This window comes from Mycteria americana, chromosome 1, assembly GCF_035582795.1.
Source record: "Mycteria americana isolate JAX WOST 10 ecotype Jacksonville Zoo and Gardens chromosome 1, USCA_MyAme_1.0, whole genome shotgun sequence".
In the NCBI taxonomy this organism is placed as follows: domain Eukaryota; kingdom Metazoa; phylum Chordata; class Aves; order Ciconiiformes; family Ciconiidae; genus Mycteria; species Mycteria americana.
The window spans coordinates 126,950,065-126,977,015 of record NC_134365.1 but is presented as its reverse complement, the minus strand read 5'-3'; the positions used below and the strand labels follow the sequence as shown (position 1 = coordinate 126,977,015).

Sequence of the window (26,951 nt, the reverse complement as noted above, 5' to 3'; positions counted from 1 at the left end):
GTTTCCATATGCAGTTATGAAATTCAGTGTTTAAGAGCATTAAGAGGCTTAAGTGAACTAGGCAGGTTCTGTACAAGCTCTTTAATGGATTGCGAATATTGTTACAGGTAGATCAGAACTTCAGAAACTTGATGTAATAGATTTGATGAAGTTAATGATTATTTTGAAAACATTTTTGTGATACTTTCCTCTTTTTTTGGTCTTTTATGTTTTGGTTTCTGAGTAACACTCTCTTCTTGAAGAAGAACACAGAAAAGGGGAGGGAGTTTTTAAATACTGAGCATGACTTCTAAATGCTGAAAAATGAAAGTCGCAAATCATTACCAGTGTGTCTTTATATATTGAAAATGCATTAATGATACAAGTGAAAAATTGGATTGTGGGGCTCGATAGAGTTAAACAATGTGCTTCACAGATATAATAGTCTTATCTGTAGGGTACTGTATGGTATGACCAAATCCCATTTGGATTTGGAATTGAGTCATGTTAGTGAATACATTAGTGCATTCTACTGAATTCAGCAGAAGCTAAAATCAGAACTACTGCAACTTCCTCTTCCACAGTGAATCGGGATCCCTCAGTTTCCAGTGTGGAAGCAGTGAATATTTTTTTTTCTATACTGTATAGAATCTCTGCAAAGCTATCTCCAAAACAGTTCTGAGCTATCTAAATAAAAGTGGTCTTGTATTATCACCTTAATGTTGAAAATTACACTATTTCTTCTGAACAAAGAGCAGCGTCTAAAGAAAGCACGATGTACTAGACTGCAAGACTGAACCATCTGCCTTCCGTTAGTGGTGGTATTTCATCCATAGGTGACTGTATGTGTAAAATCAGCCAGCTGAACTCTGATTTAATTAACTTCCTTCCATGGAAGAAATGTCTTTTGAGGTGAGGTATGAAGAAAGGTTTTTAATTGTGCCTTTGTCCTTTTTGGAAGACTTCTAATAAATAAATAAATAATTTTTCTTTCACCAGGCACATCAAAGCAAACAAAATCTGAATCTCTTACAGGAGTCTACACAGTATTGCTGTTAAATCGTTGTCTATAATTTTCTGAAATTATGAAAACTGCTGTAGATCTAAATTTCGTATGTATTGTGGTTTGCCTTTGAAAGACTTTTTTGTTGTTGTTGTTCTAATGTTTTGATGGTCAAAGACTTTTTTCAGCTGACCTCACAATTTAAAAAAAAATAAATCTGACATGGTTTCCATAGGCCAGAAAGAAGACTATAGCACAGAAAGAAATCTTTCACCCTTTTAAAAAATTTTGATATTTCAAGATTTTAAAACTACAATGAGATTAAAAAAGAAAATATTCTTTCTGACAAATTTTTCTTGTGATGCTGTTACAGTAAGATTACTTTGCTGTGACAAAGGTGAAATACCTATTTTTATTGTAACTACTGTTAAAGTCCATTATCGGTAGCAAGAGTACACATTGTTCAGGTTTCCTGATGCAGCTAGCTTATTAGTTAAGCTTCTTAGAATCTTCCTTTTTTTTTTTTTATTAAGTCTTGAGCATTAGAAAAATTACATCTGAAATTTTTGAGAACTGTCTACCATCTGCTTTTAAAGATTGCCCATTTTTTGCACAGTTCTACTTTGAATATAGACTCCAGATAGGTTTGGGGGTTTTTTTTGAAAGTTGATGCAAACTATAAATAATGGCAGTTGTAGTATGTTTTGTAATGTTTGTATATCAGTAGAAACTATTGGATGTTAACTCTGACCATGCCGAAAATACTGAAGAGTGAGTCTACATTCATAAGACACATGATCTGTGTTCTTATTAATTTTGAACCCTGTATAACTTGAATATGGAACAATCCCTGTATATATTAATCACATACTTGATAAGCATTAGTTTGTCTAGCTATGAGCTAGCACAATAAATATCATGAGGGGGACAAACTCTAAAATAACTTCAACTTGTTACATTACTTAAGAGGCTAGCTGCCTTCCAGACGTATGCTTGGTGGTTTGTTGGTTTTTTTTCCCCAAAACAAGAATGTTTTAGCATTGATGTTGGTAGTTTCTGCTAAATCTTACTTGAAATCAAAGAGTTGCTGGTTATTTATCAAAAATGTTCACTTTCTTCTAACTCCTGGTACTTGTAGCATTACAATTTAAGATTCTGTATTATATCTAAAACACATGCTACTTTCTATTAAAAATGAAATATTACAAAAGTGAAGTACAAATGCTTTTCAAGATGCAACATCTTTTTTTCTCTATTTAAGGACAAATTCTTTGTTAAATTTTAAATTTTTAAATTTTGAACTTTCTATGTGAGAATTTAGAATCCATTGTAATGTTATTTGCAACTGCATTTTAATGTTGCTTTGGTTTATTTCTCTCTTTTTCAGGCTTCAAAATACATCCCTGATATCTGTGTTATTAGGGCAGTACAAAAAATTGTTTGGGCGTCAGGTTGTGGGTCAGTACAGCTGGTTTTCAGCTCGAACGAGGAAATTAGTAAAATCTATGAAAAGGTAAGAATTCCTAAGCAACTTCTTTTCTATATAACTGTTCCTTTGTTTACAAAAGGGACAGCGTCAACCAGGTCAGGGAGAGGAATATATAGGGAAAAGAATATATAGGGAAGTTTTATTCTTGGTGTATTAGCTGTTGTGCTTAAATTATCAATTAGAGGAAGAATATTTACTTCAGCAAAATGCAACAGCTTTCCATTTAGCTTATGTAATGGTATTATGGCATCTGCTTCTGTTGCTCTAAGAATGACTTCATGAAATAAGTTGGTGTTTTTTTGGTTGGGTGGTTTTTTTGGGGTGGTGGGGGGGGTGGAGGTGGGGGGTGTGATATAACTTGCATGTGAAAAGTGGTTTAGTTAGGGTGACAGTCCAGGCACATGAAGATGTGCTCTTATATCTGTACATTTGATGTTTTAAGAGTAGTGGCGCACTAGAGAAAATACACCTAAAGGAAAATATATGTAAATGTTCTTTTCTGACATTTTTCTGGGCAAAAATTGTACAGTTAAGTTCTATAAAAATACTTTCAAACAATTGAAGTTTTAAAATAGGTGAAATTTAAGCTGTGCATTATCAATCATCCTTCAAAGGTTTTTTTGTGCGTGGGGGTTATTTATTTTTATTGACACTTATATGGACATTTGTAATAAACGGCAGCTGCATTTGGTTTATCCTAAGCAAAAAGGAAATAAAAATTGAAGGGAAAAATTGGAAACTAAAGAGAGGAAGAAATTGCGGAAGTAATAAAAAGTGGGAATAAAGTACCCTTTGTTAAAATAACATTAAAAGAGAGGAAAGTATCGCAGAAATAGAGGAATGTGATGTGAGAAAGGACATGTTCTTAATTTAAAAGAATTGCGTTTGCTTATAGATGAGAGGAAGTAACTCCTATGGTAGTTTTATAAAGATTGCATAAACCAGGTACTGGCAAACACTGGCTTAGAGGACAAAGTATTTTAAGAAAAATGCTTTCAGTTTTCTAAGTTGACCACTAAACCTTAGACTTTTAACTCATAGGTTGTGGGAGCATTTTGCTAAGTCTGTGGGATAGAGATTTATCATTAAATGTTAGTTTAACAACAAAAGCAGACTGATTTTTGTGGAATTGGGAATGACATGTCGGGATTCCTAAAAACATCAAAGGTGACTATGGTAAATGTTTTTTTTTAAGAGGCACTTCAGAGTAGTCCCATCAAGTATGACTTCTGAAAGGATGTTCTGAGCACTTTAAGAAGCTTCTGAACTTAACTGGTGAATTCAATTAAATTTTAAAGTAAAGATAAAATATTTTGAGAGCATAATTTTTGTGGATTCTCTTCTGCCTCCTGCCTCAAAAAATTGTGGTATGGGACTCCTCTCAGTGGTTGAAGAAGACTGTGTGCGACTTTCAGTGGTGTCAAACCGCCATTTCCTGGGTAGCTCAGAGAAGGCCCATACCCATCTGAAATACTGCAAGTATGCTGCTTGTACAGACCCTGCTTGTCAGCTCCTGGTGCCTGACTATAGGGAAGTGCCTCGCTGAGTATAAAATGCATTTGCCTTTCTATTAGATCCCTGCACCCATGCAGAAATAACTTTCTTCTCTAAACAGGGCTTCAGTACAGAGCAGGTGCAGTCCTGAACTTGTTGAAAGCATTCTGCTTTTACTTTCGTATCTTGAGATGTGAATTGCCACATCCTCCCACTGCAGTGGTAGCGACTGTCTCTGATTTTTAGCTGTTTTGCAAAGACAAAGTAGTGTCTGTTGCCAGACTGAGACATACTTTGTCCTCTTCTGCTGCCGTTTACAATTAGTTATCTCTTCTGCATTGTAATCCCTTCTTTTTGCCTACTTAATCTTGATAACCTTTCCATATATAAAAAAAATACTTATTTTATGTTTCTGGTTAATGTTACTAACCTGCAGCCATGATTACTGATGAATTAAGATTGAAACCTGCTCACATTCAGTTTCTTCAGAACTTCTTCAAGCTAATTAATTTTGTCTTAGATGGTGGAGAGAGCTTGCTTTTTTCTCAAAGTATTTATTTTGGGAAAATGCACCAAAATCAACTCACTTGATTCAAGTGTTTAATTGAAAGAATAACATGTACCAGTTAGAAATATTACCCTTTCATCTTTCAAAAGTCACCACAGCAACTATGTTTTGAAACTTGGTTCAGCTGTTTCCTGTTTCTGAAAAATAGCAAAGTGCTGAATTCTAGCAGTATTAAGAAGCTTTTTGGTCAAATAAGTTGTGAGTATTAAAGCTTTGTAAAACTGGACTTCTTGACAAGTTATACAGCACTACAGCCTTTCTCTGTTTAAATAGTAGCTGCTTCCAAGGCTTTAAACTCCAGGTTCTGAGTAGTGAAGAAAAGCATCTTATTTAAAAATCAAAGAACCAAGCAAACAAAACCCAAATACAAACCAACAAGAAAACCCAGCAGTACTAACTGATGTAACTTTTGCCTACAAGCTTCCTATTTAACTTCTGGGTCCTTAAGTTCATGCTTGGAATCTTCCTTTGAGAAGCACAGTACTGGAAGTTCAGGTCATCCCACATAGTGCTTTGAATCAGATCTGAGTGGAGTGCATAAAATACTTGGCGCCGATAATCACTTAGTATACAAATTTGTGGTTTGTGTTTGTATTTAGTGTGTATACCTTGGAGCCAGTTGGGTTTCTTGGGATTTTTTTCTATACCCACTTTGTGCTCTCTTGTTTATTTTCACAGACGAATGCAGGAAATGAACCAGACATGGAAGATGAACAAGTTTGCTGTGAAGCATTGGAGGTGATGACCCTGTGTTTTGCTTTGATTCCAACGGCACTGGATGCGCTCAGTAAAGAAAAGGCATGGCAGACGTTTATCATTGATTTGCTATTGCACTGTCACAGCAAGTAAGTTTTGGTGGTGTGGTTTTTTTTTTAATCACATATATTATTTTACAATTCAAAATTTATGTAAAGCCTAAACGCAGAGCAGTGACTTCTTATTTACGTGATTTTTCTGCAGTTGTCTTAATTTATTGTTTAGCAATATAATTCTGTAATTTGGATACCTATCCTAAAGTGGTAGCTGTATCAGTCCCATCTTCTTTGTACTCATAAGGAGGATATTGTCAAGCCAGATGGACACCTGATAACGTTCTACTGATGGCTTTAGAACAACTTATTTAGAACAAAATAGTATGTACTTTATGTTTTTCAGAATATTTAAGTGAGTTAGGTATAGAAGAACTTTACTTATTAGAAAAAGTATAGGAAAGATACAGAGCTAGCAGTTTGAGGAGAGGGGGAGGTTAAGGTTTAATCCTCTGGTTCTCTTTGCATTGGAGTGGAACACTTGTGAGTCTTCATGCGACTCATGTTTTACGTAGAGCTGTCGCACTGGAGCTGTCACCTTGTGCAGCAGCAATGTCTTGGTGGAACCCTTAGCACTGCTGTGGGACAGACAGACAGGGAAAAACAGCAGGAGCTGCCAAGAGCTATATGGTTCAGTTGCCCTGCAGTCGTGCCATAGAGTTCAGGGATCTCTTGTTATCCAGGCTATTCGTACAGTTCTCCTTAGACAGCATCTGCACGATACAGCATCTGTATGTTGCGTGTCTTGTGACTTTTAGCCCACCTGAAATTGTGATGTGAAGTATTGGGGTGTGTATTTTTAGAAGCCATCCAGGTGGAAAGTTTTTTATGTTGTTATTAAACTTAGTTACCAGTGCTTTAAACTGTTACTAAAGGTTTAATTCTACTTTTGTAAGATATCGCTGCTGTTGTTCCATGAATATTTTAACTTTTCTTTGAGAAATGACAGAGATCAGAAATAAGTGAAGCTGTCTAAGCCTTTCAGTACATTTTAAATGGAGACAGATTGTGGTGCTCCAAGATGACTGGGGTCAGAATTTCAGCACCGTGTTTTGGGTTTTTTATTTTCCTAGATAAAACAGGTTGAAAAGTGTTATGTTCAGGAATATTCACCATAACAAAAGGATCAATAGTATAATCAGAGTATCTCTTTACAATGAACCACTTGCACACATTGGTGAAACTGTGGAGTGTTGTTATCAGAATCCCACAAGCTTTATTAGTTTGCAACCTGTGATATAGCATGTTGAGTTTTCAGCTTCACTGAAGCTTGTTGTTATCACTTAAGTTAGATAAGTTTAACAAACATGCTGACAAATGTATGTTGTAATTTTACACATTAAATGAAACAAGCTGTCTTTCACTATTTTTGGTAACTTTCAAGGCTGATGAGTAAGAAATCACTACATTTTATTTTTAAAACTGTCAACAGTTGATATCAAGTTACTATTTTGACAGTAAGTGTATGTTGGCCACATGTCAAATTTGGAGTATCAGTACAGCTGAATAGCATGGGCAAGTTGTTAGTGCTGCCCCATCCTTTGATTTTATTTATTTATTTTTTTTAATGTGGGTCCAAAGATTTATCAGATTTGTGGCTTTTCTACATGATCTTAATTGTACAAATATAAGTATCGGGTGATAATTTTTATAATAAATTTCACTGTAGTTATCTGACTTTCTGGCATTGTACTGGGAATTCAGGTGACATTTCTCAAGTGTTCACCAGCATTTGTTTATATTTCAGTTAATGTTTGTATCACCACTTTGCAGACAGAAGTATTTATTTGTGTATTAAGTTCAGTGAGCAGTTCTCAGGTTTAGTTTGTAAATAAGAAATGTGTTTGCACAAATACTAACTTTGGAGAACTTAAAGATTATTATCTAATATAGTGGCCAAATTTGTGTCATCTCCGTGCTTATTTATTGGCAGTATTACAATATAAAAACTTCTGGGGCTGCTTCTGGTATGACACGTCTCTCATGAAATGGTCTTAAAATCTTTCTTTAAGCTTTGAATATCACAGACTGAGATTCTTGTCACTTTACATGGGCTGGAAAGCTGTCATCACAGCTAGGTATCTCTCTTCCTTTGTTTTTCTCTCTGCTACCATTTATCAGGTGTCAGGGTTAAAAGTTTCTTATTTGCTATCACTTTCACCAGTTTAGGTTAATAGGCCAGGATTTTGTCATCAAGAATAACTGAAAGAAGAAAATACTGGGATATGCTTTTGTTACTATGAATGTATTTGTGATCCTTCCCACTCTAAAAATGCTGTGCCCATAATGCCTTTTTTACTGCAAGAACTCACAGAATAGCTGTGTTAATGTTTACTTAAAAAAAAAAAAAAAAACACCAAAACAAAAAAACATAGAATGAGTACATTTAACTGTTAATTGGTTACAAAAAATAATTAGTCTGCTTTGTTTTACATTTAGAGCACAGTGTAAAATATTAAAATAGTTACTAGCAAGATATCAGTGTTCTGTTTTTACAAACAGAATAGTGCCAATGACAAACCTACACCAAAGATGACTTGTTCCTGCTCTTTCAGTCTTTGAAAACTGCAGATGCTCTTTGTGAGGATTTTTCTGTTCTGGTCATATTTCCCTAAGGAAGTGAACTATTGGTTCAAATAGGGAACTTCTAAATCTATAAGTCTTAAACAGTTTTGTCTCTGAGTTTCATTGTACAGGTTCTATCTAACGCAGTTTGTGATGAAGGTAGAAGGTCTTTTTAGCAAACCCTATGGTCTTGATTTACAGATGGGAATATCTGTCATGGTTTTGCCAGTCTCTTCCAATGGTTACTCTTCTTGCTGATTTGAGCTTTGTTGACTGAATTTGAATCCCAACTATTTCATATTGTTATGCCTAGTGAATAGTTGACTGTTGTACTTTTCTTCCTAAAATATTGGAAGAAACTAGATATGTCCCCAAGCTGGGGCTTCTCTTTCCATGTTTTGTTAGCATGTCACCCCAAGTCTGAACAGCAGTGGCTTAATTACCCAGGTATGTTAGCCTTTTGCCCTTTAAAAATAAGAGTAGCATTAATGGATGGGGTTTGTTTGGTTTTTTTGTCAGAGGGGATAAAATTTTTAAGGGCTTCTCTTATAAAAGTGGACTGCTGTTCAGCTCCTTATCTCTGCTTGCTTTCTCCACCGGAATGGGAAATGAGCTGAATTTATTGTATGGAAAAAATGGTTCATACTGTCAGTACAAGAAGCTAACCTCTTTTCTCTTATGCTTGTAAAATTTCTGATACATATGATAATCTCACTTAGAATGCAACTGTTCATTATTACATGATGGTTAGAGTAGCATAAACGTGAGTAGAAACAGAAAACCACTTTGAAAATTAAGACAGTGAAGTTGAACTAAGCTAAAAAAGTTCCTCTTCTGAATTAATGTAGAAACAAATCTAGTGTTTGCAGTGCAAAGAAAGTTTAGCAAATACCAGACAGAATTCTGAATATCCTTCCATTTTCAACTATTGTTCTCTATCTCCTGTCCTTAATCAGAGAACAATGTGAGCAAAAATATGCATGTGAGAAAATGTTTTTGGTGCTCCGTAAAAGACAAGGAAGATGATCAAGTTCAGATCTCACAAATATGATCATTCTGGAAAAGATCAGATGGATTGGTGGGTTTTGTTTGTTCCTTTCAGAGGTTGAGATTGTATGGGACTTCTGCTGTTTCCTCATAGCATAACCATGCTACCTATAAATTGAGGAACAGAATGCAAAATGTTTAATACTAAATACTGGAGCAGTTCTTGCTCTCCAAGGTAATTGATTTTATAGTGGTGACCCCTGAACAAGACTGGCTGAGTCAACAGTAGATAGCTGAACAGTTAGTCCTAAATGATCCTGGAACCCAGAAGTATTCCGCTGATGGCTACAAAGTGATTGGTGGTCGATACATGTGTGGCCCAAATAAATAAAAATTCTTACTGCCCATATAAAGCAATGGTGCTTATACCCATTGAAGAGGCTGACTGCTGTTAACTAAACAGAAATCTGTATTCTGGAGCTACCAATAGGATGGGATTCAGGTTGCCTGCCTTAATGGTGGCATTTGACCTCCAGCTGTTTCACCGGGTGAGTGTGAGTTCGTCATGCATCTCATGTCCTATCTGCCAGCTTTACGCTGTTGTCATGGTGTCTAACACGGCACTAGATGCCTGTGTTTAGGCAGCTGCATCCTTCCCATGGTTCCTTAAGAGCTCTTAGATTGTTATAGCCTCACAAAAATATACTTGTGTTCAAATACTGCATACTCCTTACAGACATAACAGTGTGAAGTATGTGTTTCCTTGGTCAAATTTCTCACTTTAGGAAAATACCACCTTTATCTATTTCATTCTGCCTTTAAGTACGTGAACCTTAGGAGTGTCTATGTGATGTGTCCCAAGCAGTTGAAGGGTTGCATTGTAAAAGAAGTTTCTGTGAGAAGTTCTATGAAAACATGAGCTCAGCAATCGGATCCCATAAAATGTCAATTATTATTATTATTATTAAGAACAAAACAGACCCCCTCCACCCCTCGGTCTTCTGCAACTCAAAGCAATGCAGTAGAACTTGAAAAGATCAGAGAAGGGTGACAAGGAAGATCAAAGCTCTGAAATTATTTCCATCTGAGAAACAGCTGAATAGCTTGGGGCACTTCGTATTGGAGAAGAGATAAATGGTGGGAGGAGAATACCACAGAGACCTTTAAAATCAGAAATAGCAAAGGGAGAATAAATAGAGGACAGTATTTCTTTGTATAAGAACTTCTTGAGCATAACATTTAAGCAGTGTAAACCTTCAGTTTGGAAAGAGTTTGAGGGCTTCTTTCATGAACTTGTCCAGTGAGGGCTATGAAATACTGCTTTTGGTAGTCTTCCTGAACCACAAATCACTAGAAGCTGAGAGAACATTCTGGAGAAGTGTCACTGCATGCTTCCCTCTTCTTGTGCACTTTCCTAGGTGTATACCAGAGACGGGGTGCTCAGCTAGGTGCATCTTTGCTCTGACCTCATGGTCATTCTTGCATGTCTTTGAAGCACAGTTAACTGCACATGAAAGAACTCTGAAGGAAATATGATTCTTTTGTGTGCTTTCCACAGTGACCTCATGGGCAGAAAACGACGACAGCCACACCAAAAAGACACTGTAAAATTCAGTTTCTTATATGTTGAGATACTTTCATAAAGCACAGCATTCATTTGTATTCTCTCCCCACCCAAGCAGAGTTGTTTCTAACAGTTTTAGCAAGATATAATGCTCAGACAATTAATCTTACAACTTGAAAGAATAGGGTTTGCCTTAATTTTTTTTTTCCCTTAAGCTTATCCATTCCCACGTTATTCCAGTGGTTAGATTAAGTTCTTAAATGGAAAATTTCCTTTAATTCTAGCCACTTGACTTTTCAGGGAGTCTTCTTTTCTCATTTCTTACTAATGATAAATTTTGATCACTTCATAGATGCTCAGCAAACTGCTATAGTGATTGCAAACTATAGGGTTGCAAACTGCTTGTTGTGTTATCCAATATTTGCTGGCAATTGCGAAGGTTTGGTGGTTAGGTGCTGATAAGTTTCTTTTTATTTTACCTTTAAATATTTGATTTGTGGAACAGATTTTGTAATAGTAATTCATGTGTCTAAAATTTCACTACAAGGAGAAACAATATGATGGGTAGTGAATAAAGTATTCCCATTTATTACATTATGTGCAGTTTTAGAAAATGGCATTAAGCAGATAAGCACAAATTTAATTGGGGTTTTTTAAATGTCCTGTTTGGATAGGGAGATTGTATTTAATGTTTCTATTAAATAATTTCCAGAACTGTTCGTCAGATGGCACAGGAGCAATTCTTTTTAATGGCTACCAGGTGTTGCATGGGGCAGAGACCTCTCCTTTTCTTCATTACCCTGCTGTTTACTGTTCTGGGGGTAAGTTTTTAGAGCTAAAGGCTTCAGTACAATGTGAATTTCTGTAAAAAGTAATAAGACAAAATATCTACAAGAAAAGGCAAATTGCTATTAACAGTAGTCACTAAAATATAGGTTCCTTTTGACCTATAGGCAAGCAGCACAGTATTTCAATTTGAGTTAGATGAGGAGTAAAGGGACTTTTTTGCATTTTCTGATAAGAACATGAACAATAAACTTTAATATATGCATTTGATCTTCAGTGAATGCTAACCTTCAAGTAAAAATCATTAGCAGATTAGATAAAGACCTATAGTTACTGCCTTCTTTTACTGGGCCTGACAGGGCTTTTCAATTCTGTGTGCTCATGGCTCTCTTGAACATTTGATCACTTCACTGTTTTTTTTTCCATTCAGGTATAGAAATTGCTACTAAAATAGTCCAGAAGTAATTCATGAACAGCTAAATACAATTGTAAACTTCTAAAATGTTAAAAATGATCTTACACTTGTTTTCTTTCACATTCACTGCCAGTTTTAGGGAAAATACGTCAGTGTTGTGCTATAAGTAGAAGCGTGTGTGAAATATGTATCATTTGTTTTTGGTTTACATAGAGTACTGCAAGAGAGAGAGCTAAGCATTCTGGAGACTACTTCACTCTCTTAAGACATCTTCTTAACTATGCTTACAACAGTAATATTAATGTACCCAATGCTGAAGTTCTTCTCAATAATGAAATTGACTGGCTTAAGAGGATTAGGGTAAGTTTTAGGATCAATTTATTTCTGATGATCAGCTTTTTGCTGCTTTGTTGTAAAGTACAGTTTTAAGCTTGGAAATTAATATTATTTAGAGTATCCTAACTTTCTCTTAAATGGCAGGATGAAGTAAAAAGAACAGGGGAAACGGGTGTTGAAGAAACTATCTTAGAGGGTCACCTTGGAGTAACAAAAGAGTTGTTAGCATTCCAGACACCTGAGAAGAAATACCATATTGGTTGTGAAAAAGGAGGTGCTAATCTCATTAAAGTAAGTTCACAGTTTTTGACCTATGGAGTTTTTAGATTTTTTTTTTTTTTTACTATAAATAGCTAAAAAGAAGCTTTGCATTTTGTCGTCTGTAACCATAAAAGGTCCCAATTTAACTGTTTGACAAGGGCTTCTAATTGGAGTTTAATGTTTTCTTTAAAAATAATTTTTAAAAAAAATCACACATTTCATTCATAAGAGTGCTTAACATTCTTATTCTTTGGAAGCACTGTGTATGGAGTTGCTGTGACCTAGTGAGCTGTTATTCCAAGACTTGGCAAACATCACACAAGGATAGTGAGCTAGATACAGGATAGTCCTGTACAGGACTGCTTTCTTTCATTACATTACCTGTATTGTCTTTTCTCCACATGTTCTTAATTAGTACTATTAATGTTTATGGCAGGTTTGAACAAATGCATGACAGCTGAGCGTCTCTTTAATCAGATGTGTTTTCTTTTGTACCTCTGATATTATACAGCAGCAATGTTGTTTTTTTCAGCGCTAATTGATAAAGAGCTTTGTAGATAATACTGGTTTGGCAAAAGAAAATTTTTACCAATCAGCAATAATACAGATTTATTTTTAACTTGCAGTGGGGGAGGTGGGTTTGCAGGGAACCACTTTAGGAAGGAGTTACTCTGTTCTAAATTTAAAAGCTCGTTATGGTGTTGGTCTCAATTTTAACTCTTGGGGTTTTTTTTTTTAAGTATTCCTCTGGTTCTCGGACATTCATTTATATAATAACTCTTACTCGGTTACAAAATAGTGTGCATTTCTACAGTAACAGGTGATTTATTTTCTTTTGGTTTTTTCAGGAGTTGATAGATGATTTCATCTTTCCGGCATCCAATGTTTATCTACAATACATGAGAAATGGAGAATTGCCTGCTGAGCAGGCCATACCAGTCTGTAGTTCACCAGCTACTATTAATGCTGGCTTTGAGCTACTAGTTGCACTAGCAGTTGGATGTGTCCGAAATCTCAAACAGATAGTAGACACCTTGACTGAAATGTATTACATAGGTACAGCAATCACTAGTATGTAATATTTTTAATTATCTATTTTCTACTTTTTACTGTATCTATTATGTATAGGTTTTGTTTATATTATCAACTGAACTAGATGCTGGGGTTTTTAGTTTGTGGTTTGTTTGTGGCTGCTTTTAATGTTGCAAAATCAGGCTTTCAAAATTTAGAAAAGTTTGTTAGTGTAGCCTTTATTTGTTGTTCTTTATGCAGTAAATATATTGACTTGCTTTACTTGGTTGCATCCAAGTTCCAGCCCCAGTCACTTAGACAGTCTGACCCTTCCTACCCTGATCTCTGGCTACTCCCCTTTGTCCATACCAGCTCCCAGGAACCTCATTCGGTCTGTGTCTTCTACTTCTGTCTCATCATTTCAGGCTCTGCCTAACCAATCCCAGAACCTTATCAGGTATCTTCAGCTTAGTTTTAGTGCCAGTCTCTTGGTTGCTCACCTAATTTGTCATCATTGTCTGCACACAGACACAGGTCCACTGTCCTGTTTCCCTTTTTAGCTCTGTACTCATTCTTTGCTTATCATAGTCCTTTCTCAAATGTTTGTTCTCTCAGTTTTGGCCTTGTCTCAGCACAGCTCTGCACTTAAAAGAACTTTCTCCTTCTCACTGGAGAAAGAGTAGAGCAATTGCTGTATGTACAAAAACTCAAATGTTAGTGTTTCAAAAGCCTGTAGTCAAATTAAACTTGGGCTAATTTTCACAAGGATGGCAAAAGGCACGTGCTTAACGCAGATTTTGTTATCAATAAAAAGCACGTAAGACTTTCTTAAAAACAACCAAACAGGAGCATATTTTCTGCAGCCCTAAATGGGATAGCCAAACCATTTTGGCTGTAATATTAACAGGGAAAGAAAAGGGGTGGGGGAGGCGGGGGGACACACAACAGGGACGACACACACCAAACTCGAGCTGATATGGGAAGAAAGGCTGAGAGAGTTGGGGTTGTTCAGCCTGGAGAAGAGAAGGCTCTAGGGAGACCTTACTGCAACCTTTCAATATATAAAGGGGGCTTATAAGAAAGATGAAGAGGGACTTTTTATCAGGGCCTGTAGTGACAGGACAAGGGGCAACGATTTTAAACTGAAAGAGGGTAGATATAAATTGAACATAAAGAAGAAATTCTTTACAATAAGGCTGGTGAGACACTGGAACAGGTTGCCCAGAGAAGTTGTGGATGCCCCATTGTTGGAAGTGTTCAAGGTGGGTTGGATGGGGCTTGGGCCTTTGAGCAACCTTGCTATAGTGGAAGGTGTCCCTGCCCATGGCAGGGGAGTTGGAACTAGTTGATTTCTAAAGGTCCCTTGCAACCCAAACCATTCTGTGATTTAACAGAATGTTTAAACTTGTATAGTTTAGCAAAACTATAAGCAACTAGAAATAGTATCCCTCAAAATGACAGTGCTACTTGCCCAGTTGGTGGTATCAGTGAGTCATGTGAGTTAGTTTTTCAGTCTCTTCCTATTTGATTCAGTCTCAAATGAATAAATGAAAAGGGCAGCTTTATGGTTTTCCCCCCGCCTCATCCTTTTTTCTTCACCCTTTTCTGTTGGAAAGTAGCGTGTTTCTTATCACCTCATGATTAGAAGGATTTTATGGCATTGCCTTCTACTCAAATATTTGATAAGCACGATACAACACCAGATCTCCATGGTACATCAGACAGAAGAGAGAACACATGTATGAACTGTGCATGCTGTGTGTTTCATATACCAAGTAAAGCTTGCTTGTAAACACACATGCTCTCTTATTTCTTTTACATCAGAATTTTTTGTGTTAAAAACCACAGAACAACATGTTAGCGTAGGAAACCTGTGATTGTAAATGTACTTTGAAGAGATTTGAGAGGTCTGAGGGACAAGACTCGGAGGAAAAAAAAAATCTATCATTAGTCTCATAGATAGCATTATCTAATACTGTTTCCCATACTGGCAAGGAAAAGTGAAGCATAAGTGAAATATTGTAATTTTAAAAGGGTTATACATTTGTGAAAGGCTTATAAATTGGTTATATATTCTAGATTCATTCATCTGAATTCTTCAGCTAAGAAACTTGCTGGTATTGAGAGTAGACTTCTGTTTGATACATAAATAGGCTGAATTTTTGTCTGGCCACCTTTTTAGTTATGCAAAACAAGAAAATGGTGTAATGTTAAGATTGCAGATAGAACTATCATTCATAGAAGTTGTGTTAATTTTAGCAATTAAGTTTTCTGGTGGAACATTTGTTTTATTGAACTGCAGTGTGATACAGACTAATACTAATTTTATGCAACTGCCCTTTGTGCTTCATTGATGGTCTAATTCTTTTATAACAAAATAATTTCCTAATCATATTCTGCTATTTTCTTTTAGCTTGTGAAGCGCTTACAGAATGGGAATATCTACCACCTGTTGGGCCTCGACCACCAAAAGGATTTGTAGGACTAAAAAATGCTGGTGCCACTTGTTACATGAATTCTGTTATTCAGCAGCTGTACATGATTCCAGCCATCAGGAATGGGATTCTTGCAATTGAAGGCACAGGCAGTGATGTAGATGATGACATGTCTGGGGATGAAAAGCAGGACAATGAGGTAAATTTAATTATGTAGAACTTGCTTATCTTTAAAACAGAATTCTTTTTTATGAAAAGATTATAACAAATTTAAGTTACTAATAGCTTTGCTTTCCACTGCCAGCAGTGGGGACAGTAGCATAATATTTCTGACTTGAATAGGCTTGCTACCAGAGAGGCAGTTCAAAAGATCCAAGTAGCAAGGCTTGCAGACTTCCTCCTCATGGATTTGTACTTGAAAGCACTGTACACCACTTCTGCCCATAGAACTCCATTAATGCATACAAAGACATTATTTGTTTCTTCAGATAAGAATATGAAACACTTTAGATTGTTAAACAAGGGATACAGCTAGCTATGAGACCGCTACATATCAAGGTTAATCGCACAATTTTTTTTCTGCTTTTCAGAGCAATGTTGACCCACGAGATGATGTGTTTGGTTATCCACATCAGTATGAAGACAAACCAGCACTGAGTAAAACAGAAGACAGAAAAGAGTACAATATTGGAGTTCTCAGGCATCTCCAAGTAATTTTTGGTCATTTAGCAGCTTCCAGGCTACAGTACTATGTACCAAGAGGGTTTTGGAAACAATTTAGGTAAATAGAAAATTTAGTATTGATGCCTGTTCACTGGACCGCTGAAATGCAACAAAACTAATTGTGGTAGAAGAAATTATAGCGATGTTAAGTGTAAATTAGCAGAACTTGTGCAGCATTGTATCTGTTATACTACCTCTTCACCATTCTATAGAAGTCTCTTAATAAACCAAAATTTACAGCAAGATGGTTATTTTGAATTTTAGCAGTTCTTGACCTTAATATTGAGACTTTGAATTAAGCATGAAGTTATACACAAAAGCTTGTTTTTACTTACCAGTAAGTAAGTGTCAGAGTAACAGTTGGTATACTACATCACAAACCAATAAATAGTTTTGCCCACTAAGAAGGACAGATTAATAGCTTGAATAATACTTTTTTAGGAAAGAAATTGTTGGAGAACAAAATAAATATTTGACAAGAATGTTCTTTTGTTTTCAGACTTTGGGGTGAACCTGTAAATCTACGCGAACAACATGATGCTTTAGAATTTTTTAATTCCTTGGTGGACAGTTTAGATGAAGCTTTAAAAGCTTTGGGCCATCCAGCAATGTTAAGTAAAGTTTTAGGAGGGTCCTTTGCTGATCAGAAGATTTGTCAAGGATGCCCACATCGGTAAGTGGTTAAGATTCTCCTTTCTTACAGAAAAACAACCTGTGTTTGTATCCTTATAAAAGTGACTAAAGAGTCAAGAGTGGGGTTTTTTGTGGGGCTTTTTTTGGTTTGTTGGTGGTTTTTTTTTAAAGCTAATAGAATTTGCTGCCCTGTTTTTTTTCTACAGCCTTAACGTTAATTTGTAATACTTGATTATTATTTTTTCTACTTAGCAGATTGTATGTGAAGTATTGTGTATTGATCAGGGGAGGAAAAGATACAAATTTTTCATGTTAAAAGTGAGAACAACTTAAGGACCAAATGCAATGTATAAAATTTTAAGACGTGGCCAACAGCTATTACTGTCTTCTGTCTTCCACAGTGTGTGGTAGAGCTGACCTAAGTATGAATTTTTAATTCCAATGAGTAAAACTCCATTCATATTCACTGTATAAGCTGTAATTGAGGAGAATTATGTAGAAATTTTATCTTTTTCTTAAGATTTCTGCTGTATTTTTAATTAACTTCAAATGTAAATACTGAAATTCAGCTTCATGTAAGGTATGTAAAAAAACACCCATACCAAATCAGACTGTAAGTCAGTGGCCCACTATATTGATGATGTTGATCAATGACAAATGTTTAGTGAAAGAATAGAACTAGGCATTGTACAGTTGTACTTCTCTATGCTTTATTCTATATTCATTTTGAGGTGGATGATTAGAATTGTGTGCAGGATTCAACATGGCCTAATGGAGGACTTGTTCTTTTTCAACAGTTGGCTTTTTTTATTATTGTGTTAAACTTTGTCACTTCTTACTGTTGACTACATCTTTGAGACTATGTGTGATTCTTAAATGATATAGATCTCTCTGCACATTACCATTGCAAATTCTCTTTATTGTGAAAGTTGATCATTTAGTGTTATCCTTCAATTAGCAATTCAAATACAGGGGAAAAACCACTGATACAAACTGATTTTATTGTGGTAATCTTTCAACTTCAGTTGAGCTCATGTGTGAATTAGAAGAACTTATAAGTGGAACATCTTAAGTTTCATGGGTTAAAATGTGTGACCAGAAGTAAGTTGAAATATTGCAAGATAAAATGAAAGCACTGATTCTATTTTATATGCAATGGGTAATTAAATGGAAGATACAGATGTGAAGCAACGTGAGTTACCATTCATTCCTGATATTATGTACTATCCTGAAGTATTACCTGTCTTTTTGGAACTCTACTGGATTTGCATAATTGTACTTATTAATAAAAATGTTACCCTGATTGTAGTTTAGGGAGGATAAAACTGATGATAAACTAAACTACTGGATTGGGGTATGACAGATTAACAGCCTTTCTAAATTTGTAAGTTATTTAATAAATGAATGAATATTACTGTTTTGGTTGAAGTATTTCTAAATATTAATTTATTCACTGTTATAAAGCCCTTTGTGTGGTTGATTGCATATCAGAGAAACAAGCCCTGCAGGGTTATGTTGGAATAGATGGAACTTTTAAAATTTATTCATTGCTTCTTTATCTTAAAAAAAAAAAAAAAAAAATTGTTTCCAAGATGTCTTAACTGGCTGCCTCTCAAGCATTGCTGGTTCATTGCTAGGAATTTGTTTGAAGGTTGTATCAGAACACAGTAAGTCAAAGCCAGTCATAAATACGCAGTGATTTTATGAAAACAGCTATTAAGGCTTTTTCAGGTAGAAAAATAAAAAAGATTGCTTTCTGCTTTTTTCTGTGTCTGTTTTGAACTATTGTCTTTAGGTATGATACAGTATTTGTGTTTATCAGTCTAATTCCTGACACTAAAGTTCAGCAATGGAAAAAGTACTCTACTTTGCTATCTGTGCTTCTCTACTAGCTTAATTTAGCCAAGTTTGTCACGCTACTTTAGCTGCTTTAAAAACAAGATACACTAAAAGATTTGACTTCCGTGGCCTTTTCAGTGAACTTGAGACATACAAGTCATTTATCTGATCTTCATAAAATAACTATAGTTAGTGCAGATCAAAAAATACAATGTGCAGATACTATAAGGTAATTGTAGGAAGACTGCAATAAAAAAAAAAAGTCAGATCTTTTTTTACTGCTTAACTCCTTTTGCCAGAAGTTGACATCAAATGCTGAATAAAACTTTTGCAGTAAGGTGCTTTGTAGCACCTGTAGAACACGGAAGTTGAACACGTTTCTGCCTTTCTCTTATATCTGCCTGTTTGTTGGTAGGTACGAATGCGAGGAATCCTTCACAACTCTGAATGTAGATATAAGAAATCACCAAAACCTCCTTGATTCTTTGGAACAGTACGTCAAAGGAGATTTATTGGAAGGTGCAAATGCATATCATTGTGAAAAATGCAACAAAAAGGTAATGATTCCTTACATATTAAATTTGTGTACAAGTGCGGTGTTACAGCCAAACTAAGTTCAGTCTTAGTTCATGTTTAGGGGAAAAAGGTTATCCTTTAATTACTGAATTCAGTTGTTGGTAAGAGTATATGAATGGAAACTTAAAAGCTGGTAACTGTTCATGTCCTTTTTTAGGTTGATACAGTGAAACGCTTGTTGATTAAGAAGTTGCCTCCAGTTCTTGCAATCCAGTTGAAACGATTTGATTATGACTGGGAAAGGGAATGTGCAATCAAGTTCAATGATTATTTTGAATTTCCACGAGAGCTGGACATGGAGCCTTACACGGTGGCAGGTGTAGCTAAATTGGAAGGAGATGATGTAAACCCTGAAAATCAGATAATACAAAATGAACAGTCAGAAAACGAACACTCTGGGAGCACGAAATACAGGCTTGTTGGTGTGCTTGTACACAGTGGCCAGGCCAGTGGTGGACATTATTACTCTTATATTATCCAGAGGAATGGTGGAGATGGTGAGAAAAATCGGTGGTATAAATTTGATGATGGAGATGTGACAGAGTGTAAAATGGATGATGATGAAGAAATGAAAAACCAGTGTTTTGGTGGAGAATACATGGGAGAAGTGTTTGATCATATGATGAAGCGTATGTCCTACAGACGCCAGAAGAGGTGGTGGAATGCTTATATTCTTTTTTATGAACGTATGGACACAATAGACAAAGACAATGAACTAATAAAATATATTTCAGAACTCGCTATCACCACTAAACCCCATCAGATTAAAATGCCATCAGCCATTGAACGAAGTGTACGGAAGCAGAATGTGCAGTTCATGCATAATCGTATGCAGTACAGCCTAGAATATTTCCAGTTCATAAAGAAGTTGCTTACTTGTAATAGTGTCTACTTAAATCCTCCTCCAGGTTAGTATGTTAGTAAAATAATTATGGGTTAACTTTTTGCAAGAAGAATTTTGATTTGTGTTGTCAAGAATTTGTCTAGCCAGTGAAAATTTTGTGCATTCTGCTTTGAATACTCTGTCTTTCTGGACTTCTGCAGTTAAACATCTGTTGTTGAGTTGTTCATCAGTGATAACATGCCAGAATATTTAGGAAAAAATGCTTTGATAAACTATCAACTACCACTCAGCTTATGTACTAAGTCATGTTAAAATACTTAAGTTTGTGGGCTGTTCTGCTGAAGACAGTTCTCAAAGGTGAGATGCTAAAAATCAGACATATGTTAGCCACCAGGTACTTGTTACTGTCTTAAAGCTTACATTTTCAAATGATACATTACCGAAGCTAGAGGCTGTTTTGATCAAGTTTCCTGTTAAAATTGGAACAGAACGTCAGACAAAATAGTAATCTGGAGTCAATTAAATTATTAAAAGTAAATTGCTTTTACTTTGTCTACATGTGAGTATTTTGATTTTTCTTTAGGACAAGATCATCTGTTGCCTGAAGCAGAAGAAATAACTATGATTAGTATTCAGCTTGCTGCTAGATTTCTCTTCACCACAGGATTTCATACAAAGAAAATAGTCCGTGGCCCTGCTAGTGATTGGTATCTTGTCTTTTAAAAACAATTACAGTTTTGGAAGTTTGATGTCTGTTAAAAGATCCCAGTTACATACATATGACAATAAAAGGTGTTAGTGGTCTGTCCCATTTTTGCCCCTCCCACAAATACATGGTCAAGGTGCACATGAAAAGGGGGGGAAATTTGAACAGGCAATACTGGGAAGAAACTGAGCCTTAAAATAAGCTGCTGAGCTGAACACCATCAAAATTCATTTTCAAACAGAACTTAAATCTACCTTTTGTCTGTCTTTTAAAAAGAATAAAGGAGTAGAATCTGTTGCTAGTGCAAAACTAATACGTTATGTATTGTGACTTTAATTCAGAATGGTTTGTTCATGGTTTGAGTAGTTTTAAACAAAGCTCTCTTCAACCCATTTTTGCAGCTTACGCTTGTATTCTGTTTCTGAAACATATATAATCTTTTAGAGTCTGCTTTATGTACATTGCTATGGGGCCTGAAATTCAAATCTGTAGTATAACGAACGGTATAATCTTATTCATAGCATCACAGCATTTTAATCTTCAAGCTAGGCTATTCTGTGTTGGGGAGAGGAGTGTGGGTTACTACTGGTAGAACTAAAGAGAAAATCTAGATTCATGATGACCAATAGTTCACCAGCTACTAGTAGTACAACTACTAGTTGTGTAACACATGGCAAATATGTACATCAAGTTTTTCTCCAATAGCAACTTTCAGGGTAGCCGAGTTACTCCTGTTATTTTAAGAGATCAAGAGGAGTTCAAATATTGCTGCAGGAAGGAGGACAGTCACACAAGACCCTCTCTGGAACAGATATTTTACTCTTTGGGGTTTTGGTTTTTTAAGATCTGTAAATGAGAATATAAATTCCTTATAGGTTACATATTTAGTTACCTGTCTTATACACAGCTCATGAAATCCACCTCGCATGTTCTCCGCTACTTGTCGTCTCCATCAGTTCCAATACAGAGGGAATGATGGCTGCCAGTTTAGGACCTTCGTTGAGTAGTAGTTTGGGAGTTAGGGGATGTAATCCTGCCTTAGTTCTTATGGGTGATAGAAATAAAATGCTACAGTTAACTGTTAGGTTTTTAATTGAAGTATCTTTTTAATTTGTGATTGCTAATAACAGAGTATAACTACAGGAACTACAATTTATCTGATTGTAAGCATTTTGTGATCAAAAATGTTTGGGGATCACCTTTAACGTGTATTTTCTTCAAATTCTGCAAAAGAATATGTCTGCCAAAATTCATTAATATCTACATTTGGTCATAATCTCTCAGTTGTGTCATCTTCTATTTCAGGTATGATGCGTTATGCATCCTTCTTCGTCACAGCAAGAATGTACGCTTTTGGTTTGCACACAATGTCCTTTTTAATGTTTCAAACCGCTTCTCCGAGTATCTTTTGGAATGCCCTAGTGCTGAAGTGAGGGGTGCATTTGCAAAACTTATAGTATTTATTGCACATTTTTCATTGCAAGACGGACCATGTCCTTCACCTTTTGCCTCTCCTGGACCTTCTAGTCAGGTATTTAATTTTTTAACAAAAAACTTTTGAAACTTATTCTTACTTTTTCGTTATAAGGATTTCACGTAAAGTAAATTCTGGAGTAGATGCATCAGTGTTGACAGGAAAGCTGTACAGTCCATTCTGCACTACATACCTCACGTTAACACAACCAGTTTGTGTGAGAGGTGCTGTCAGAGAGGTTCAGTTTCCCCTCATTTGTAAATCTCTGTGAAGACTAAGTAGTGAGAACTTTGAGTTGAGTTGTGGGTGTGAAATCTGCAAAATAGAAGTAGTGGCTTATACTAAAGTAACGCGTAGGGGAGTGAACCCTTGTTTTTCATTTAGAATTACCACTACCCCCACCACCGCCCTCCAACCAAACCAAAACCCAAAACCAACCAACCAAAAAAAGCCCCAAACAAAACCCAAGAAAACATTCAGGAGTTCCCTAAGTTTTCTTCCCCTGTATCCTGCAACATTGAAATTGTCAAAAATTGTAACTTTGCATAGGAGTAGACAGTGAATTGCCTAATTTTATACACCTAGGACTGACAAAAAAAAAAAAAAAAACAAACAAAATCTTCATGTAATACTTGTTATAATGATGTTTTTGTTTGGACTGTATTAAAATTTAAAAGATCAACCTTTTTGAGCCTTTGCTTTGTCATGTTTTTAATGTCTACAGTAAGACACTTTATTTGTGTTGTTCCACTTACCTTCTCAGAATGTTTTCATTACTGTATCCAGCAAAAGAATTTGTATTAAGTTAAAGCTACCTATGCTTTGACAGTGTTTTGTTTCATGAGGTATTTGAGATACACCTGTAGAGGTGATTTGGTTGTCCGTCTTAGTCTATGAAGTTCACAGTGGAACTGCATGTGCTTTTCTGAGTATTTAAGCCTAGCTGCTGTTGGAGAAAAACCTCAATTGAAAGCTTCTATACTTACATAGTTTCTTGGACTTACATGGTATTTAGTCATGGGAGTCTTATTCCCTGTATGTCTGTCTGTCTGTGTGTAAAATACAGAAGACTAACCAGCTGCTAGTATTTTGGAGCTCGTATGAATCCCATACCTTTTAATCAATTCTGTTTTCTGCCATAGTAGAAAGTATAGCCTAAATAAAGTTTTGATAGGTTCAACCACTAATATTAAAACTTTTTTTTTTAATAGGCTTATGATAACTTGAGTTTAAGTGATCACTTACTGAGAGCGGTACTAAATCTCCTAAGAAGGGAAGTATCTGAACATGGGCGCCATTTGCAGCAGTATTTCAATCTGTTTGTGATGTATGCCAATCTAGGTAAGCAAATCACACTTTTACTGATGACGCTGTAGTAAACTCTTTTTTATTAATGAACCAGTTACACAGGTAACAGCAGGAGAATCCAGTCTTCCAGCCTCAGGCAGATTGTTATTGTTAAATGCCGTATAAATGCTCTCTAGAGCATCTGTGTTCCTCCAGTTTGGAGTTTGGGGCTTTAGTCTTCCTGCCATCCTCGGAAGATTAACATAAGAAGCTCGGAGCAGTAAGAGTGTGTCATTCTGAGAGGGTGTGGGGGGTGCAAAAATGGCAAGAGAGATGATGCTTTGTTTAGGGCTCCTTTGCAGGGAGGTCATGAGACCCAAGAAGCATGTGGGGCTGTCAACTGGTTTGAGCCTGAAGAAGTTGAAAAAAAGAGAGATGCATGATTCTCCTTTATGGAAACGTCAATACAGAAGGTCATGCTTCGTCTATATAGTCCAACTGTGCCCTTTCAATAGGAATTTCTTTGGTTCACCTTTGCATTCTATAGCTGTGAACTTCAAAACACTGGCTCTGTATCTGTCTTCCCTTTAAAGACTCTTTGGGAGGCTGAGGAAATAGCTCCGTCTGTATGTGTTCTTAGTCATCATTGCTTGCCAGAATGCTTTCACCATAGACATCATATGAGGTAAAAGAATGCAAGAATCAGGAAATTCCACTAGAAATTTATCAGGTATTGTAGTTCCCCCAAGATAAACAGGCAAGAAAAGCCAGGGTTTTTACAATATAGGAAGGCTTAAGTAAAGTTCTCCCAGGCTTGAGACTGATTCTTATAAAGACTAGACTCCTAAATTTTCTGATGAAAGATTAAATTAGAGATTGAGTATGATCGTAAATGAATTTCTCTTTTTAGCACCTTTGAATGCAAGACAAGTAGGACTACCTATATTTGCAGGTGCTACACTTAAGACCCATTATACACATGCTATAATATAACTGAGGTGAGATGGTTATCAGTTTTGTGGTGATCCACATGAAATATTGGCTGTGGCACTTCCAGCATCACCCATTTTTCTTTAGGATCTTAATTGTATCCAGCATTATGAAAATAGAAATAAGTATAGATTTAGAAGTATACAAAAACTTGTATTAAATTCTGGATTATGTGGGTTCTTTGCATAGAAAGTCACTAGCCTGTATACTAAGAATAGAATAAAATAATACTAATAGTATCTGAAGTAACTGTTGCAAACAAAAATCATTTTTGCAGTTAAACTGAGATCAGTCCTGTTCACATTCAAATGAACAGCTGTAATCATGCTTTCTCTTAACATTATCAGCATGCTGAAAATCAATTGATGATTGATTGAATAAGCTGTTTCTCAGGTGGGTTAATCCATTGCTGCTTTATATATTTGCCCTGAGGAAGAGCAATTAAGAGTAACAAAATGCAAGTGAAACGAATAGAGGATTGCTTTTGCACTCTCAGGTTGATGAGGGTAGTCACAGGTTCATATCTAGTGAATTGTCACAGAGCTCTACATTCTTTCTTTCCCCATTTATTAGGGTCTTCTGTCAGGGGTCCGTTTCTCTTTCACATGTGGTAGCCTAAGTGACAAAGCATCTTTCTCTACAGCAAGTTCTAAACAAGACACGTTATTCTTCCATAGTGGAAGAATACTCTCCCTCTTACTCTAATACAAGCTATTTTCATCCTTGTACGTAAAGTAGTATGAAGCTAGGAGATCTAGTTCCCTTGGAAATTTTACAAAATGCCCATAATACTGAGCAGCTCAGCCATTGCTGGTTATCGGCTCATGCAGGCAAGTTATAAATGTGAGTTTCTGTTAGATTACTTTGTGGCTAAAGTGTTAAGCAAGTGTATCAGTCCAGATGGCGTTACTTCAGTATTTCCACACAGAATTGACACGCGCACACACACACACACACAGAGTTCTGGAAGGTCTTTAAAATTGTCTAGCCACATGAAAGGAATTTAATTTCCTATCTGTAAAATTAATCTAGGCAATTGTGTTAATTTAATTTCTCTTATAATATATGTTGTTTCCATATACTTCGTCTACCAAAGCATTCTCTGTCAGGCAGGGTTCCGTCATGACCCCCAGAGCGGACTTCATGTCATTACAGAGAAGAGAGATGCAATTCTTCTGCTCTAACTTATCTTTTCTTCTTTACTAGCTTTCCGTAGTCAGTCAGTGCAGTTGAAGCCTCTGACTAGGAAAGCACTCAGAAGCCAGACAGGAAAGCATAACTAAATTTTATTTCTGGATCTGATCATTATCACAATCTACCCTGCAAAGATAAACATGGAAATATTAAGCAGTTGTGCTTGTATTACTACTGTTAACTAAAGGCTTCTGTATGGAGGTAGAGTGTTCATTCAGCAAAAGCCACAATACCTTATTCCTGCAATGCCCCAGGTTCTGTGAGAAAGATTAAATTGTCTTGACATTTTGAGAAATCAGATAATATATTGTTCACATCAAAGCAAATAAGAGATCAGTTCTACAAAGGATGTAAGTACAAAACTAACATAATCAAAAAGATACTATAAAAGAGCTCTAACAAGGTGCTATCTGGATTCCTCCTTTTTATCAGAAAGGTGGTAGGTAAGGTCCAGCTATATTTCAGAATAAGAAAAAACTTCAAAATGTATGAAAAATCATGACTTTTAACCAAACTGAGAAACAGAATACAAGATCAGAAGGGACATACCGAATTTACTGGTAAGTCCTTGTGTAGTATGTGCAAGGTATTTTTGCAGTGAAACTAGCTGTATGTTTGGTTTTTTGATTTGGTTGGGGTTTTGGTTGATTTTGGAGGTTTTGCCTTCTCCCCCCCGCCTTGATTTTTGTCACTCTTATTTACACTCACTGCATAGTATGGCACAGTTGGAAATGTCTTAAATTTGTAATTGATGTATCTAGGACATGACGGAAAAATAACAAATTATACTGGGGGGGGTGTTCATCCTATCCTGGGCCTCACAAGAAAAAGATTAATTCTTTGTCCAAAAGACTTCTCTAAGGCTTTGCTATTAACATAGGTGCTAGTTACTTAAGTGCTAATGAGCACTGTTAAGAAATTTTAGTCATTTACAGCTCTCCTGCAATGTGATTTTTTCAGCTGAATATAATTTTCTTGTGCAT

At 35.9% G+C, this 26,951-nt stretch overlaps 1 protein-coding gene across 2 annotated transcripts in view; it reads left to right on the top strand.

Moving 5' to 3' along the window:
• USP9X (ubiquitin specific peptidase 9 X-linked) overlaps positions 1-26,951 on the top strand; it is a 107,585-nt gene that overhangs the window by 70,280 nt on the left and 10,354 nt on the right. The window contains exons 25-38 of one of the 2 annotated variants that reach the window (XM_075520235.1): positions 2,370-2,495; positions 5,212-5,378; positions 11,171-11,279; positions 11,873-12,019; positions 12,140-12,286; positions 13,105-13,312; positions 15,681-15,901; positions 16,293-16,483; positions 16,925-17,098; positions 19,313-19,454; positions 19,631-20,381; positions 20,901-21,024; positions 22,329-22,554; positions 23,709-23,838. In XM_075520235.1, coding sequence (XP_075376350.1) covers positions 2,370-2,495; positions 5,212-5,378; positions 11,171-11,279; positions 11,873-12,019; positions 12,140-12,286; positions 13,105-13,312; positions 15,681-15,901; positions 16,293-16,483; positions 16,925-17,098; positions 19,313-19,454; positions 19,631-20,381; positions 20,901-21,024; positions 22,329-22,554; positions 23,709-23,838 — 2,863 coding nt within the window. Of the gene's footprint in view, positions 1-2,369; positions 2,496-5,211; positions 5,379-11,170; positions 11,280-11,872; positions 12,020-12,139; positions 12,287-13,104; positions 13,328-15,680; positions 15,902-16,292; positions 16,484-16,924; positions 17,099-19,312; positions 19,455-19,630; positions 20,382-20,900; positions 21,025-22,328; positions 22,555-23,708; positions 23,839-26,951 lie in introns of both variants that reach the window. The other variant, XM_075520227.1, reaches the window with a different exon arrangement.